The 18,668-nt window shown below is 33.7% G+C and overlaps 1 protein-coding gene across 1 annotated transcript; it reads left to right on the top strand.

Moving 5' to 3' along the window:
* The first annotated feature begins 312 nt into the window (after positions 1 to 312).
* Positions 313 to 3,030, top strand: LOC120202088. Its single transcript, XM_039202572.1, has 3 exons — positions 313 to 398; positions 645 to 832; positions 2,582 to 3,030. Exons 2-3 carry the CDS (start codon positions 651 to 653, stop codon positions 2,766 to 2,768), a joined length of 369 nt encoding a protein of 122 aa, XP_039058503.1. The 5' UTR covers positions 313 to 398; positions 645 to 650; the 3' UTR covers positions 2,769 to 3,030.
* Positions 3,031 to 18,668: the final 15,638 nt, after the last annotated feature.

The following is an 18,668-nucleotide window of genomic DNA, read 5'->3' as shown; positions in this document are numbered from 1 at the left end:
TGATTCGACCTGAACCGAATCGACTTGTATCTAATTTTTTTTAAGAAAATCGGTCCTATCAGATAGGATCAAATCAGAAATTGCCAGCCCTAAACCAATTCTTCAATTGCTAGTTGGTTGTTGATGAAGTTTTGGACCTTGTAAGCAGCATATTTGTTTCGACTTTTAAGCCTGCTTTGATCAGGCTGGTCATTAACAAACGAGTCTAGCTGAACCTAGATTAAAACCCTAAAAGGCGGTCATTAGCAATCCAGTCCACTGATCCCAAAAGCCCGGGTCTTCTTTCTAAGGTAAAGCGGCCTGATAAGCCAAGGGCAGTACATCCCTCTCGCTTCTATCGTCTTTTCCTTCGGTTGACAACGTCGCCTCTTTCATCTTCCACTTTTATCTCAGCAAAGGTAAGATTCACTCCCTTCTCTTAGACCTATAATTTACTTGATCTTTGAACATCTCCCACAGTTATCTTATATTTTTTATTCCCAGATCTATTGATTTTAGAGCTTGATCACAATCCACAGTGATTTTGTTTTCAATTTTCTTTGCCTTTGATGTTGATTTTTGCATTATTTTCGATTGCACCGGTTTTTGGGCAAAACAAGATACAGTTTCTTAAAACAATTATTTATGTTTTCGATACGGTGCAGGTTTTGATGGCGTCAAAATTGCAACAGTTTCAATCTAAGGCGTGCCAAGCGTCTAAGTTTGTGGCCAGGAACGGAACTGCTTACTACAAGCAGTTGCTGGAGGAGAACAAACAATACATTCAGGAGCCAGCAACAGTTGAGAAGTGCAACGAATTGTCTAAGCAGTTGTTCTTCACTCGACTTGCTAGGTATTTGTTTCTTGCCTCTGGTTATTTGTGTTTCATGTGTTACTGCCAGGAAGACTCCTTACTTCGGATAAATTGATAGCAATGTGTTGTTTAGGATTTGACTTTTATTGACTGAGTTACCACCATGTGTCAATATATTCTGATTTCATTAGCGAGTTTCCGAATATGGCTTTATCAAATTGACCACTAAATGTATGCTAGGATGTTATTTATGCATTGCACCTACATTATCATTTAATCAAGATCCCATGTGAGTCGGCCCTTGTGAAAATATATGTTAGTCAGACTTGAGGGAGTTTATACGCGTGTGTATATGTATGGGGGGAGTCACACCCCACGCTTATGTCTAAATATTAGCCGCACACATATGCTATATGGAAAATGAATTATGGGTAATGCAGATGAGTAAGTTTAAGGTTCTATTCTAGTGCCAGATGTTTTGAGCAAGGAAGAATGACAAAGTGAGACATGACTGTAATGTTTTTGCATGTAAAACTTTTCTTGTAGTTAAAGAAAGGCATAAAGTAAAAATAAGTACTTAAACTACACTCCTTTTTTGTTTTAGGTACTTAACTATTTTGTGGTCAAACTAGGTTCTTAAACTATTATATTTAATTATTTTAATTCCTAATATTTTTTAGTTAGAAAAATATTTTTCAACCAATAAGATGTAGATACATCATACAATTTGTTTTGATAAAAAAAATATTTTAGGGGCTTAAAGTAAAAGAGGGCATAGTTTAGGGACTTATTTTGACCAAAAAATAGTTAAGGTACTTAAAGTGGTTACATATAATAGTTTAAGTACCTAGTTTGACCAAAAAATAGTTTAGGTACCTAAAGCAAAAAAATAGCATAGTTTAAATACTTTTTTTTGTTTAAGCCTTAAAAAAAAGCTTATTCAAAATTTGCTCTATTTAACTGATTTATATAGTAATTTGAAACTGCAGTTGAAGAAATATGATATAACTAGTCCAAATATCAATCGAGTTGATTCTAGCATTATGTCTTTAGACATAAACCAAGCACGAATTTTTTGTTTTTATAGAGATAGCCGTGTATGAGGTCGTTTTATATGAAATTCAACTGTAAAGTCAAATCATGCAGTGGCAACATGTTTTTCATTTAGTTCAAAGCAGTCCATAGCCCCCTGCTATTGCAAAGTTAATGTTTTCGGTGCTTTTCACAAGTATATGCTGAAACTTTGTGGTTGTTAATAGAGAATTGGATATATTGACTTGTTAGATGAAATTGAAAGACCTTAGATGGGCTTCTGGTAGTATATTGTTGTTAACTTAGTTGTAGAATTCATTTGTACTCCACGTCTGGGAGAAAGAATGAACCATTTTCTAAGAGAATTCCTGGGAAAATGGCATTTTGTTGTTCCTCTCCTTCTCTGTTTGTGGTTTGTAGTTTGACTTACTAGTAAATATGTCAACTATTGATTTGATGGGAACCTATAAATAAGACTGCATTCTCTTTAACATCACGTAAATTTCTAGGACGGTGCTTGATTGCTTGTGATCCCTTTGAACTTCTTAATAGAAGAGAACTAAAGAACAAAACAAAGTGGCTGGGTTTCTTCTCATTGGGTGTGTTACGAAGAGTCAATCATACTACTACTACTACTGTGTTTATTTGCAGTTTCCTTGTTATATGCTTGTGTCATTAGAACAATATATAAGTTTACACTATGAACCAGTATCCTGAGTAGTATCAGAATAACTCCTTTTGGTGCAACTTTTGCAGTATCCCTGGCCGTACTGAGTCATTCTGGAAGGAGCTCGATTATGTCAAGAACCTGTGGAAGCACAGGTCAGAACTGAAGGTTGAAGATGCTGGTATTGCTGCGTTGTTCGGAATGGAATGCTTTGCATGGTTTTGTGCAGGTGAAATAGTGGGAAGGGGTTTTACTTTCACCGGTTACTACCCCTAAGGGTGATCGGAAGGCATTTGAGGGATTTTCATGGATGTGTGTGCCTTTTATCATCGTTTGCACGATTGGATTGCGGCCATTCTAGATGCATATTTTTCTTGTTTTCGATGAAGTTTTCGAAGCTGAGAAATCACTGATTAACTCGATAGCCTGAATAATTTTTGTAGTCGAAATGGCTTGAGCTTGGTAAGTCAGTCATTGTTCTGTTATCCGGTTATTTTAACAAAGTTTACTGCACCCTACCCCACCATAAGTTTAATGACAATGGTGCAAATTAATCTCTTTCTTTGATGATTTCAATTGTTTCAAGCCACTAATTCGTGGTATATTGATGGTATAGTAGGATGTTAGTGGTCTAAACTCTAATCTCAAACTGGCCTAGCTAACCTCTTAAACATATGCGCTTAAAGAGTTGTTGGAGTCAACTTGAATTTTTATATAAATTTTGAGTCAAGTTTGAGTTTATAAACTTCAAAAAATTTAAAATTAAAAAAAAGATGTTTTGATCTCTCCTTAATTAAGAATTAATTTGATTATTTTATGGTTCTTTATTTTACAATTCAAAGTTTATTTTTTAATCAAATTGATAAATATTAGTTTATTTTGTATTTTTTATTATGTGAATCATTGATTTTAGGATATTGTTTTATTAAGTTTTCACGACTATTAAAAGTTATAAAATGGTTTTTTAATTATAAAGTTTTGCTTTGTTGAGTTCTTTGACTATTAAAAGTTATAAAATGGTCACTCAATTATTTATTATATTCTAATCTCATCATTTTTTGTGAAAAAATGACGATCATCTCACTTGTACGTTAATCTGTTGATTAAGATATAATAAAATTTGATATCATAATCTCAAATGATTATCATATCTCAGTCATATGTTAACTTCTAACTCATATGATCATTAATTTTTAACAAAAAAAACGAGTTTGGAACATAATGAATAGTCGAGTGATCATTTTGTAACTCTTAATAGTCAATGGACTCAATAAAACAACTCTCTATAGTAAAGAGATCATTTTGTAACTTTTAATAGTTAAAGAATTAAATAAATTTATATCCAATAGTCAGGGATTATTTGTATATTTTACCATTTTTTATACTTTTATTTTATTTAAACTTAAATGATACACCGGATTTCAACGTTTCTAAGAAAAAAACACCTCTGATGCAGTTACAAAGGTTGGGCGTTTACCACAAATTCATCAAGGGCAGCGGAGGTGGTATTCTTTGACTACTTCCCAGCCATTTTTATTTTATTGTTATTCGATTTCGTTAATTTTCAGTTATATTTTAATGTATTTAAAATAATATTTTCTCTTAATCCTTTCTTAGTAAAAGATATCATGATTACCAGTGTTTTTGAACTTTCAGTGTATGTTTCTTTCATTGGTTTTTTTTTCTTGGTCTATGATTCTTCGGGATTTCATGCTTGCTTAATTTTTCAATGCCTGATTTCTTTGTTCGCTTGCACATGACATTTTTGTTGGTTCTAGGACATGTGTTAGACCAGAATGCAGTTAAAGGTGAATTTATTTTTCATTCGTTCACTTAAGATATTCTTCAGGTTTTCCTACTCTATGTCTGATATTTTGGGAAGTCGGAGTGATCCATCTCTATATGTCGTTGACTCAATTGTTCACGCTCTTGCTTATCAAACTATCAATAGTCGATCACCGATATATTTTGTTTATTATATGCATAAATGTATTTGTCTTGTATGCATGTGACAAGACAATTATTAATGATATTTTGTTCGGTCAATAAATATATTACAATGTTACATAAAAAAAAACCCTTAAACTATGCAATAATATTTGTTAATTTAATTAGTTAAAAAAATCATTCCACGATCCAATATTCATTCCTATTTAATCAGTTAAAAAATTATTTCACGGTGGAATATTCTTTTCCAATGAAAATAATGAATAGCCATTGTAGGGGTAACATGGTAATTTAACATTCATTCGAGGTCGACGTTAATATAACCCACAAGGCCACAACCCCATGCCTTCCTTTTCTTACGTTGTTTGTTCCCCGATTGGGGTGTTCTATTGAGATTCGTTTGCAGACTTGACATTCACGGCAACGTTCAAAAATGGATCAAAGGATTCGAGAAAAATGAAGGAAAAGAATAGTATTACGTTTCAGTTTCCGAGAAAGTCCAATGGATTCGGATCCTTAATTTTCTTTCCTTCACCTCCAAGATCCTAATCGTCGTTGACAATTACGAATTGCCGCTCAAATCAGAATCAAATCTAACTTTCCATGGTCCCTTTTGAGAAATATTTGAAAGGAAAGGGAAAACTTTTAATCCTTTGGATTGGATCCACTCCTTATAACGCTCCTTTTTGAAGAAACAAAAGATGTTTCGCAGGAGCTTCAAGCCAGACAAATGGTAAATGATAATTTCTGATGATGTTTCGGTTACTGTTTTATTTTGGTGGTTTCTGGATTTGGTTCTCGCGTTTTTATTTTTGCTTATTTATCTAGCAAGCTAGCGATAACGTGAATAAAGCCGATGAAGAACAAGAGGGAAGTACATTTTAAGCAGTTAAAGAGGGAATCGGCTCAATTACTGGAGTCGGGGAAGGATCAAACTGCCAGAATTCGGGTATTGGATTTTCTTCAGAGTATGATAATCATGCATCGAATCATCCTTGGATAAATTATTCGATTATGCAGTGGTTCTGTATTGTTATTTGTTTACCAGAGACTGAATGATTTGCTTGAAAACTTATTTCTTTCTGTATGAATTTGAATGTGCAGAATGGACCAAATGCTTTGTTGGAGACCACCAAAATTTCGGCAGGTCGTCCTAATACCCAAGCTTCAACCAGTCATTATGAGCAGAGACCGACTAGTGTTCAAGTTCGTAGTTCTAATGTTCAATCTCCAAAACACATTGTTAAAAATGAAGTTCCCTCAAGCTTTAATGAGCACAGCTCAAGATTATCTCATTATAAAAAAAATTTGATTATTCGAATACTAGTCCCAATGATTCAATATCGTCTTGAACTTATCCTCCAAGATCAAAAACTAGAGGCACGCGTATTGTTCAGTTCTTACTTATCCATTGTTTGTTAATTATTACTCTTTACTCATATTTCGGTGTTTTGCTTTGCAGAAACTGACTACCAAGGGATGGAATTTAGAAATTCATCTTATGGGAATGAGAGTGCTTTCTCCTCACCTAGGCAACATGGGAATATGGAATTCAAGGATGCTACTGCTGCTGCTCAGGCAGCTGTGGAATCTTAGCGCGCGAGTATGGCTGCCCAAGCTGCTGTAGAGCATCTTGAAAATGTCTCCCAGAAGTATTCAGTGGGCTCAAACATGTCAGCTCATGGCATGAGAGATGAAGAACCGAGAAAACTGTTGTCTCCACCTTTCAATATGAACATTTTGCCAGGTGTAAATGTTGGAAATAGTCAAGAAAAGTGGGCAACTTTAGGTGGCTTTAAATGCATCAAAAGTTGCTTGTTGAAAATAGTTTTTGGCTTAATTACATTTTAGTCATTACACACTTTAGGGTATTTATAAGATTAATCCCTAATGTTCAACTATAAATACCCTAACCCATTTAGCTTCAAAATCATCCCAAAAATCATTTTCTTTCTCTTATTACTAGAGAGCTTTCTTGTGATTGTTTTGTAAACACCTGTAAATTTTCTCTCTTAGTAAAAGATCTACAGCAGTCCTGAGACGTAAGCAAAATTAGTTGAACTCCGTTATCAATTTCAGGTATTATTTTTTCGCTTTTATTTCGCATTCTCACTAATCTGGTTATAGGAAAATTACTTGTTGCTCGGTTTATTTCCCAACAACTGGTAATTAGAGCTTGGTTGTGAATTTTGTCAATTTTTTGTGAGGTTAGTATTCATTACTATTCATGTGAATAGTAAATATTTTGTTGGCGATACGAATTTGTCGACGGTGGTGTTCTAATACATGACGGTTCATGGTAATTGTCAGAAACGATCCAAAGAAGCCAGATTCGAGTGGGAGCGATGACTGCAGACGAAGGGAATGTGAAAATTGAAAAGTTCGATAGTGCAGACTTTGACTTTTGGAAGATGCGGATCGAAGATTTTCTGTACCAGAAAAATCTATATCAACCCCTCTCAGGAAAGCAACCAGAAGGCATGAAGAATGAAGACTAGGCTCTTATCGACAGACAAACCCTCGGAGTTATCCGACTGACGTTATCCCGCAATGTTGCTATCAACATAGCAAAGGAAAAGACCACGACGGGTCTTATGGTGGCTCTCTCCAATATGTATGAGAAGTCATCGGCCTCAAACAAAGTTCATTTGATGAGGCGATTATTCAATTTGCGGATGACGGAAGGGGCATCGATGACACAACACCTAAATGAACTCAACACAATCACAACCCAGTTGAGTTCAGTGTAAATTGAATTCGATGATGAAGTTTGAACTTTAATTCTCTTGTTATCTCTACCAGACAGTTGGAAGGCTACTGTTACAGCAGTCGGCAGCTCGTCGGGAAACAATAAATTAAAATTCGACGATGTTCGAGATCTTGTATTGAGTGAAGAAATTCGACGAAGAGAATCAGGTGAAGCATCAACCTCCTCAGCCTTACACACAGAGTCTAGAGGGAGAACTTCAGAAAGAAATTCAAATCGAGGCAGATCAAAATCCAGAACAGGAAAATCAAGAACGGGAAAGAAAGATTTTACTTGTTATAACTGCGGCAAGAAGGGTCACTTTAAAAGAGATTACCGAGCACCGAAGAAAAATACCGGCGTATATGATTCTGCCAACATGACAGAGGAGACAGTTGATGCCATGATTCTAAGCGTCAACAGTCTGATTGAATCATGGATCTTGGATTCAGGGGGCATCTTTCCACCCCATGCCGAGAAATCATGGAGAACTATGTCAGTGGTGATTTTGGGAAGGTTCATCTAGCCGATGATGAAACCTTGAAGATCGTCGGAAAATGAGACATCCGATTAAAGTTGCCAAACCAGACCACCTGGAAGCTGAAAGGAGTGAGACATATTCCTGGCCTTAAAAGGAATTTGATTTTTATTGGACAACTTGATGGAGAAGGATATAGTACAACCTTTTCAGGCTGTGAATGGAAAATTACCATAGGAGTACTCGTTATTGCTCGTGGTAAGAAGACTAGTACTTTCTATGTAACCTCAAACTTAGAGAATATCATTATTACAGCAGATGCTAATGGCAAATCAAACTTATGGCACCAAAGGCTTGGCCATATGAGCGAGAAAGGGATGAAGACACTTATTTCAAAAGGGAAGCTGCCGAATCTAAATAATGTAGATGTTGGACTATGCGAGGATTGCATCTTTGGCAAACAAAAGAAAGACAGCTTTGCAAAGATTGGTAAGACACCCAAGGCTGAAAAGTTAGAGTTGGTTCATACTGATGTATGGGGACCATCTCCAGTTCCATCTCTTGCAGGCTCATTATATTATGTCACCTTCATCGATGATTCTACAAGGAATGTGTGGGTTTATTTTCTGAATAAGAAATCAGAAGTCTTTGATACCTTCAGAAAATGGAAGGCCATGGTGGAAAATGAGACTGGTTTGAAAGTCAAGCGGTTGAGGTCTGATAATGGAGGAGAGTATAAAAATAGAAGATTAAGAGATTTCTACACAAACAATTGGATCAAGATGGAGACAACAGTTCCCATGACACCGCAGCAGAATGGCGTAGCAGAGCGCATGAACAAAACTCTAAATGAACGTGCCAAAAGCATGAGGATACATGCCGGATTGCCCAAATTTATATGGGCTGAAGCTATCAACACTGCAGCTTACCTGATCAACCGTGGGCCCTCAGTTCCTTTGGATGACACAATACCAGAGGAAGTTTGGAGCAAGAAAGAAATAAATCTTTCACACTTAAGAGTGTTTGGTTGTATTTCTTATGTACACATAGATTCTGCTGAAAGAAGTAAACTTGATGCCAAGTCCAACAAATGCGTCTTTGTTGGTTATTGTGGTGATGAGTTCAGTTACCGATTTTGGGACTACGAAAATTGAAAGATCATTAGAAGCAGAGATGTCATTTTCAATGAGAATGTGATGTATAAAGACAAATCAACTGTAGAATCAAGTAGCTCCAATACCGAAGTTGAAACAAAGAAATTTGCTGAGTTCGAGGAGATTTCTAGAAATGATGTTCAGATCAATCCTAAAGCAGTTCAAGAAGAACCAGGCACACCAGAACTGAGACGTTCCTCCAGAATTCCTAAACCAACCCAACAGTATTCTCATTCTTTGCACTACTTGTTGCTGACTGACAATGGTGAACCATAGTGCTATGATGAAGGAATGCAAGTGGAGGATTCAGTCAAGTAGGAGTCTTCCATGAAAGATGAGATGGACTCGCTTATGTCAAATCAGACGTAGGAATTAGCTGAATTACCACCAGGTAAGAAAGCGCTCCACAACAAGTGGATTTACTGGATCAAAGAAGAACACGATGGGAGCAAACGCTACAAAGCAAGATTGGTTGTCAAAGGTTTTCAGCAAAAGGAATGTATTGACTACAATAAAATTTTCTCTCCAATTGTAAAACTGTCTACAATCAGACTGGTGTTAAAAATTGTAGCTGCAGAAAATTTACATCTTGAGCAATTAGATGTAAAGACAACTTTCCTTCATGGTGATTTGGAGGAAGAAATCTATATGAGGCAGCCAGGAGGCTTTATAGAGGCAAGCAAGAAAAACCTGGTATGCAGGTTGAAGAAGAGCTTATATGGTTTAAAACAAGCTCCTAGACAGTGGTATAAGAAGTTCGATAGCTTTATGGGTAGCAGTGGTTTTACCAGATGCCAAGCAGATCATTGTTGCTACATTAAGAAGTTCGACAACAACTTCATTATTTTATTGTTGTATGTTGATGACATGCTTGTTGCAGGTTCAGACATGCAAGAGATTATAAACTTGAAGCAAAAATTGTCGAAGCAGTTTGCAATGAAAGATCTGGGTGTTGCAAAGCAGATTCTAGGGATAAGGATCAAGAGAGACACAAAGTCAGGGACTTTGATGTTATCACAGGCTGAGTACATCAACAAATTACTCTCCAGGTTCAACATGCAAGATGCTAAATCAGTAAGTACACTTTTATGTGTTCATTTTAGACTCTCTAAAAAATAGTCACCAAAGACGGAGGAAGAACGTACACACATGGTGAATGTGCCGTATGCCTCAATAATTGGAAGTCTGATGTACGTCATGGTTTGTACCAGACTAGATATTGCTCATGCAGTGGGAGCTTTTAGCAGGTACATGATGTAACATCGGCAATACCGGGTTAGTGACTAAATTAAAAAGTTTCAGAATTTGGTAACTAAAGTAGAAGAATGAAATAATTTAATGATTATTGGAAATATATGCTGAAGGTTATTTAGTAATTATTAAAGGAAATAAAGGGTAAAATGGTCATTTGACCAGAAAGATTTTTATCTTTCTTTTAAGGTTATAAAACGTGGAAGGGTGAAAAGAAAAGAAAGATCTGGAGCTTGGGTTATCTCCTTCCTCCTCTCTTCCCGTAAGCTCCATGGTAAAGGTAAGTTTAATTTCAGTTGGTTAATTCTTGAGTTTTAAGCTTAGTTTTGATTCTTGGGGTGCTAAGAAAGATTATTTAAAGATTAAAGTAGGTTGAAACTTCAAAATGGATGAGTTATGAAGGATTAAATATGAAGAGTTTTTAAGTGAATTAGTGAAATAGAAGGAGTTAATAGATTTTGAAGTTGAATTTGACTTGTCATATGGAAGAGTAAGAAGTTATAAGTGTTAGAATTAATTTTTGATAACATGGAAAAATTGGTATGATTCTTGAATGCTATGTGGAATAGTGGATTTTTAAGTTGAAGAGATATTGAATGAAAATTTATTAGTTTAAGTATGTGTATGAAAGTTAGGAATATTAAAGGGAGTGAAGTATGAAGTGTTGAGCTGAAAATGAAGTGATTTTCGAGCTCAAAATGTGATTTCTGGGCAAAAGGAATCGGTACCCATTCAAGGGGAACCGATACCCGCTCAAATGAACCATAATTTACAGAATGTCAAGGGGGAACCGATACCCCCACAGGAGGGAACCGATTCCCCCCTAAAGGAAGAAATGAATATTGGTTTATTAAGTTCGTTTAAGTTGTTAGTATCGAATTACAAGATGTAGGTATATAATAATTGTCTTGAAAATGTATAATGATGTAGATATCGAACATGAACAAGTTCCAGAACGATTATCAATTTAAGATTCGATCGAAAGAGAGGAAATCATAAAAGTGGATTGGAACTTAGTGAGGCCAAGGTGAGTGCATATCATTAGATTGTGCATATTATTATATGGAAATTAGACTTGTGATAAGTCTGTTTCCAATATTTTATGTTTGCATGAATAGAAGCATGATTAAGTTTGTATTATGTGTATATGCTTTGTTCATATTATATGTTATGAGGTGTAAATTTATATGATATGGGTTATATGGGAACAAAATATGTAACTATATGTGAACCTTATGAGCTGTGTGAATATGTGAAATAAGTTATAAGGGCACGAATCATGTATAATAGTAAATGATATATGTGATAACCGTAGAAAGAAATTAAGTTAAGTGATTATGAACATGTAAATATATGTTTAGATGAAGGTATAATAGCAAAACATAAATTATACGAGTCAAGTTTATGGAAACTATGATAATTTATTTATAGTATTCAATAAAAAGTGAGATAAACTAACTAGCATTGATTTATAGGACAATATGAAAATAGAATGTCAATTAGAAGATCTGTACATAAATAAAGATAATCATATGAGAGATAAGCTGTATGAGAAAGATTAATGTGCTTAGATGAGCTATGATATAGAAATTACATGGTAAAGATCTATGAAGTCATAGGAAAAGGTTATAAGAGTAATGTAAACTTGAGTTAAGAGAATATAAGAAATTTATATGTAAATAAATTTATTTAAGTGATATATGTTAGTATGCTACAATATATGTTATAGGATCTATGTAAGCATAAGAGAACAAAATATGAGCTAGGTATTATGAATATAAATGATGATATGATTATGTACAATAAATTAGGGAATTATGATCTAGGTGTTTATATGTCTATAAAAAGATATAAGAACAATATATAAGCTACAAAATCAGAACTGTGGGATTTTAGTGCTATATAACATTATCTATGTGATTAAGTACAAATGTGATATCCATATATGACAATGATTTATGGAATTGTATGAAAATGTGATATGAGCTACGAGATAATAAATTATGTGAATTACATGGAAGTGATTTGTGTGAATATGTCTGATATGTCTTACATGATATGTATGATTTCACAAGAAATGACATGAGCTATATGATTACATGATTATAAGAGATCAGACATGCGATAAGAGATAAGTGTTATGAATGTGTGAAATGATAAGTATAAAAGAAAATGCCCATGTTATGTGTCTTGAGAGCTAGGGGTATAGTTGGCATGCCAAGAGTCGAGGGTCTACGCAGTCCTTCGGGACATATACATATTCTTTGGAACATTTGTGATGTCTTTTGAGACACATACTTGATCCTTTGTATAGGTATATGATTCTTAAGGAATTTTCTACGTGGTCCTTAGGGACATTTTATATGGCACTTCGGTGTAATTCTACGCGGAACTTCAGTGCAATTCTACGTGGCACTTCGGTGCATTTATACGAGCTATGGTGACAACATTAGTGCACAACCTCTAGAGACTCACATATCAGTAGTTCTCACATATGTACATGGGCTAATCAAGAGATAATAACAAATATATATTGTGATATGATAAATTCTATAGCAAGGACATGAGGAGGTATTGGTAGAGTATATGATTTATATGATATTTGTATTGCTTGGTTAATTGAATAATATATTGAGTAAAAGAATAGATATAAGAGGATAAAATTATAAGATATAAATGATAAGAATATTGATAGTGAAATAAGATTAGAGATTTAAAATAATGCATAATATGTATATGTATATAATATGTTATATATAATGTTATATTGTTTTGATGTGGCATGATAAGACGATATGTTCATACATGTTTAAGCATTTAGAATTTCCTTTATAAGTTTAGTGCCTCACTAAGTCATAGACTTAGCGTGTGATGGTTTCACACGTAGGTTACAGAAGCGAGAAGAGAAGTGAAGAAGAGCGAGACAGGTTAGCATATCTCTTACCAAAATTTCAGATCAGAAAATAGATGATTTAAATGTGTTTGGTTAATTGGAAAATAGTTAGCATGTACTAAGTGATTGAGTTGAATATGCTATGATCGATTTTGGTTATTTTGGTCTATTTAAGAAAATAAACCGCTTTTATTTTAATAGAAGTTTTAAATTTTCTTTGAATTGTGTCAAGAGTCAAAGTTTGAAAAGTCGATGTGATACTTCAGACTTGGATCCTGGTCGGATACGGGTTGGAGGTGTTACATTTAATGGTATCAGAGCTACGGTTTAGTCGATTCTCGGCATGAACCGGAGTCTAGAGTGTCGTATAATGTATACATGCCAACAAAATAGAAAAAAAATTCTGATATGAAATTGTAAGGATTATGTTGTCTTGCTGATAGAATAAGTTTAATAGAATACAATAGAAATGTGATTATAAGAAATGACAAAGTGAATCGATAGCTGACAAATCTGATGGTGATGGCAATTCACCTGCCCTGGCCAGGCAGGATAAAGAGCAGAAACCTCAGAAAGTGTCTTATAAGATTAAAGATTGATTTCAGAAATTGAAATCATATTCGAATAGTGATAAAAGGTTCTCACTGTTTCGAATCAAAAAAGTGATACGGAGAAGTGTTGTTATAAAGTGAATAAGATAGAATATGGTGAGCAAGTGTCACCATAAGAACGTTAAAAGATCTAAGGATGTGGTTAGAATTTGTGGAGAGTTCGAGAATAAGTGCATCAGTGACAAGCGTATAAGAGATATACAATCAGAGTTGATGAGTTTGAAATAAAGGAATAGTACTATGTATAAGCAAGAATGTGGATAGAATAAGGGTTTGCATTTTGGATGGAAAGAGTTAGTGTTGGCTAACCAGATTATGTGATGGAAAAGGTATAGAATTTAATATTTTGAGATGTTGTCAGGATAAGACAACCAAATATGAAATGGATCTGGATACAATTGTATATTTGGATCATAGTACTGTGGTATAGTAAAGGGAATAAGGATTTGTATATTTGAGTAAAGTTGAGGATTGATAAGAAGAGTTTAGGAATGGGTATATCGATGATCAGTTTATAAGACAAAGTAAGTCATCATGTTTAGTTGAACAACGGAAATTATAGGATGTATGAGAATGGAGGTGAAATTGACAAGTTAAGTAAACGAATTTTGAGATAATTTCGATTGGAAATGATGTATGTGATTGGTTGATTAGGGTTTGTATTTTAGATTGGACAGATGTTATTGATTAACTGTCAGAGTAAAAGTGATAGAGTTATAAGATTGGAAGAAAATGTAAAGTTGAGTTAATCAATTATGATGTGAATCTGAATATAGTTGTGTATTCTGATCAGATAGCTATGATGTAGAAAAGGAGATAAGTATTTGCATGGAATTTTAAGAAATAAAAATACAAGTATAAGAAATGATAAAGAATAAAGTTCTGTATAAGAAATGGGTTATCAAAGTTATGAGGATGCAATGAAGATTGGTATATAGCGATGAAATAGGTGATAAGACAAGAGTATGTGAACATGAAATGAAATATATGATTTGTGTATAAGGAATAAATAAAGGAAGAATGGAATAAAGAATGAAATGGGATTGAGTTAAAAGATCAGACACGATAAAGGTTATATAGAAGTGTAGGTGATAATTTTGGATATACAAGTGAGAAAAGCGTGATTTGTGAGGTGAAAAGATTTTATAAAGTGTATGTTGAATCATATTTAAAGAAGATTTAAGGTCGTGTTCTTGGTTAAATGATGATGGAAAACGAATTTGGTTATTATTATAAGGTAGTTAGAGATGGATTTATGATGTTGATTGATGAAAATAGATTGAAGTTAATGGTTGTTGTTTAAGTGATAAGTGACATGATATGAATGTATAAAGGAAAAAGGTAATTGAAAAGTTAAAGGATTGAAAAGTAAGTTTCCTGATGATGACAAGAAAGAGTAAGTAAATGAAGCAACATGAGAACATTAGAAGATATGTTTTATCAAGATGTTCAGTGAAAATTCGAGGACGAATTTTCTTAAAAAGAAGGGGAGATTTGTAACATCGGCAATACCGGGTTAATGACTAAATTGAAAAGTTTCAGAATTTGGTGACTAAAGTAGAAGAATAAAATAATTCAATGATTATTGGAAATATATGATGAAGGTTATTTAGTAATTATTAAAGGAAATAAAGGGTAAAATGGTCATTTGACCAGAAAGATTTTTATCTTTCTTTTAAGGTTATAAAATGTGGAAAGGGTGAGAAGAAAAGAAAGATCTGGAGCTTGGGTTATCTCATTCCTCCTCTCTTCCCGTAAGCTCCATGGCAAAGGTAAGTTTAATTTCAGTTGGTTAATTCTTGAGTTTTAAGCTTAGTTTTGATTCTTGGGGTGCTAAGAAAGATTATTTAGAGATTAAAGTAGGTTGAAACTTCAAAATGGATGAGTTATGAATGATTAAATATGAAGAGTTTTTAAGTGAATTAGTGAAATAGAAGGAGTTACTAGATTTTGAAGTTGAATTTGACTTGTCATATGGAAGAGTAAGAAGTTATAAGTGTTAGAATTAATTTTGGATAACATGGAAAAATTGGTATGATTCTTGAATGCTATGTGGAAGAGTGGATTTTTAAGTTGAAGAGATATTGAATGAAAATTTATTGGTTTAAGTATGTGTATGAAAGTTAGGAATATTAAAGAGAGTGAAGTATGAAGTGTTGAGCTGAAAATGAAGTGATTTTCGAGCTCAAAATGTAATTTCTGGGCAAAGGGAATCGGTACCCATTCAAGGGGAACCGATACCCCCTCAAACGAACCAGAATTTACAGAATGTCAAGGGGGAATCGATACCCCCACAGGAGGGAACCGATTCCCCCCTAAAGGAAGAAATGAATATTGGTTTATTAAGTTCGTTTAAGTTGTTAGTATTGAATTACAAGATGTATGTATCTAATAATTGTCTTGAAAATGTATAATGATGTAGATATCGAACATGAACAAGTTCCAGAATGATTATCAATTTAAGATTCGATCGAAAGAGAGGAAATCATAAAAGTGGATTGGAACTTAGTGAGGCCAATGTGAGTGCATATCATTAGATTGTGCATATTATTATATGGAAATTAGACTTGTGATAAGTCTGTTTCCAATATTTTATGTTTGCATGAATAGAAGCATGATTAAGTTTGTATTATGTGTATATGCTTTGTTCATATTATATGTTATGAGGTGTAAATTTATATGATATGGGTTATATGGGAACAAAATATGTAACTATATGTGAACATTATGAGCTGTGTGAATATGTGAAATAAGTTATAAGGGCACGAATCATGTATAATAGTAAATGATGTATGTGATAACCGTAGAAAGAAATTAAGTTAAGTGATTATGAACATGTAAATATATGTTTAGATGAAGGTATAATAGCAAAACATAAATTACACGAGTCAAGTTTATGGAAACTATGATAATTTATTTATAGTATTCAATAAAAAGTGAGATAAACTAACTAGCATTGATTTATAGGACAATATGAAAATAGAATATCAATTAGAAGATCTGTACATAAATAAAGATAATCATATGAGAGATAAGCTGTATGAGAAAGATTAATGTGCTTAGATGAGTTATGATATAGAAATTACATGGTAAAGATCTATGAAGTCATAGGAAAAGGTTATAAGAGTAATGTAAACTTGAGTTAAGAGAATATAAGAAATTTATATGTAAATGAATTTATTTAAGTGATATATGTTAGTATGCTACAATATATGTTATAGGATCTATGTAAGCATAAGAGAACAAAATATGAGCTAGGTATTATGAATATAAATGATGATATGATTATGTACAATAAATTAGGGAATTATGATCTAGGTGTTTATATGTCTATAAAAAGATATAAGAACAATATATAAGCTACAAAATCAGAACTGTGGGATTTTAGTGCTATATAACATTATCTATGTGATTAAGTACAACTGTGATATCCATATATGACAATGATTTGTGGAATTGTATGAAAATGTGATATGAGCTACGAGATAATAAATTATGTGAATTACATGGAAGTGATTTGTGTGAATATGTCTGATATGTCTTACATGATATGTATGATTTCACAAGAAATGACATGAGCTATGTGATTACATGATTATAAGAGATCAGACATGCGATAAGAGATAAGTGTTATGAATGTGTGAAATGATAAGTATAAAAGAAAATGCCCATGTTATGTGTCTTGAGAGCTAGGGGTATAGTTGACATGCCAAGAGTCGAGGGTCTACACGGTCCTTTGGGACATATACGTATTCTTTGGAACATTTGTGATGTCTTTTGAGACACATACTTTATCCTTTGTATAGGTATATGATTCTTAAGGAATTTTCTACGTGGTCCTTAGGGACATTTTATATGGCACTTCAGTGCAATTCTACGCGGCACTTCGGTGCAATTCTACGTGGCACTTCGGTGCATTTATACGAGCTGTGGTGACAGCATTAGTGCACAACCTCTAGAGACTCACATATCAGTAGTTCTCACATATGTACATGGGTTAATCAAGAGATAATAACAAATATATATATATATATATATATATATTGTGATATGATAAATTCTATAGCAAGGACATGAGGAGGTATTGGTAGAGTATATGATTTATATGATATTTGTATTGTTTGGTTAATTGAATAATATGTTGAGTAAAAGAATATATATATAAGAGGATAAAATTATAAGATATAAATGATAAGAATATTGATATTGAAATAAGATTAGAGATTTAAAATAATGCATAATATGTATATGTGTATAATATGTTATATATAATGTTATATTGTTTTGATGTGGCATGATAAGACGATATGTTCATACATGTTTAAGCATTTAGCATTTCCTTTATAAGTTTAGTGCATCACTAAGTCATAAACTTAGCGTGTGATGGTTTCACACGTAGGTTACAGAAGCGAGAAGAGAAGCGAAGAAGAGCGAGACATGTTAGCATATCTCTTACCAAAATTTCAGATCAGAAAATAGATGATTTAAATGTGTTTGGTTAATTAGAAAATAGTTGGCATGTACTAAGTGATTGAGTTGAATATGCTCTGATCGATTTTGGTTATTTTGGTCTATTTAAGAAAATAAACCGCTTTTATTTTAATAGAAGTTTTAAATTTTCTTTGAATTGTGTCAAGAGTCAAAGTTTGAAAAGTCGATGTGACACTTCGGACTCGGATCCAGGTCGGATACGGGTTGGGGGTGTTACACATGAATAATTCAGGCAAGGTACACTGGGAAGCAGTTAAATGGATCCTCAGATATCTACGGGGTACTACAAACAAAGCACTTTGTTTCAAAGGTGGAGATACGATACTGACAGGCTATGTAGATGCTGACTTAGCCAGAAACATTGACATCAAAAGGAGCACTACAGGGTATGTCTATACACTAGGAGGTACTGCAATGAGTTGGGTTTCTCAACTACATAAGATAGTTGCTCTCTCCACAACTGAAGCAGAATATGTCGCTGTTACGGAAGCCAGCAAGGAGATGGTTTGGCTCCAAAGTTTTTTGAAAGAGTTAGGCAAGAAACAAAAAAACAATGTTTTGTACTGCGATAGTCAAAGTGTCATCCATCTAGCTAAGAATCCGTC

This window comes from Hibiscus syriacus, unplaced genomic scaffold (genome assembly GCF_006381635.1).
Source record: "Hibiscus syriacus cultivar Baekdansim isolate YM2019G1 unplaced genomic scaffold, ASM638163v2 tig00000340_pilon, whole genome shotgun sequence".
Taxonomy (NCBI): Eukaryota; Viridiplantae; Streptophyta; class Magnoliopsida; order Malvales; family Malvaceae; genus Hibiscus; species Hibiscus syriacus.
Note: the sequence above shows the minus strand (reverse complement) of the source record. Positions and strands in the feature narration are given on the sequence as shown.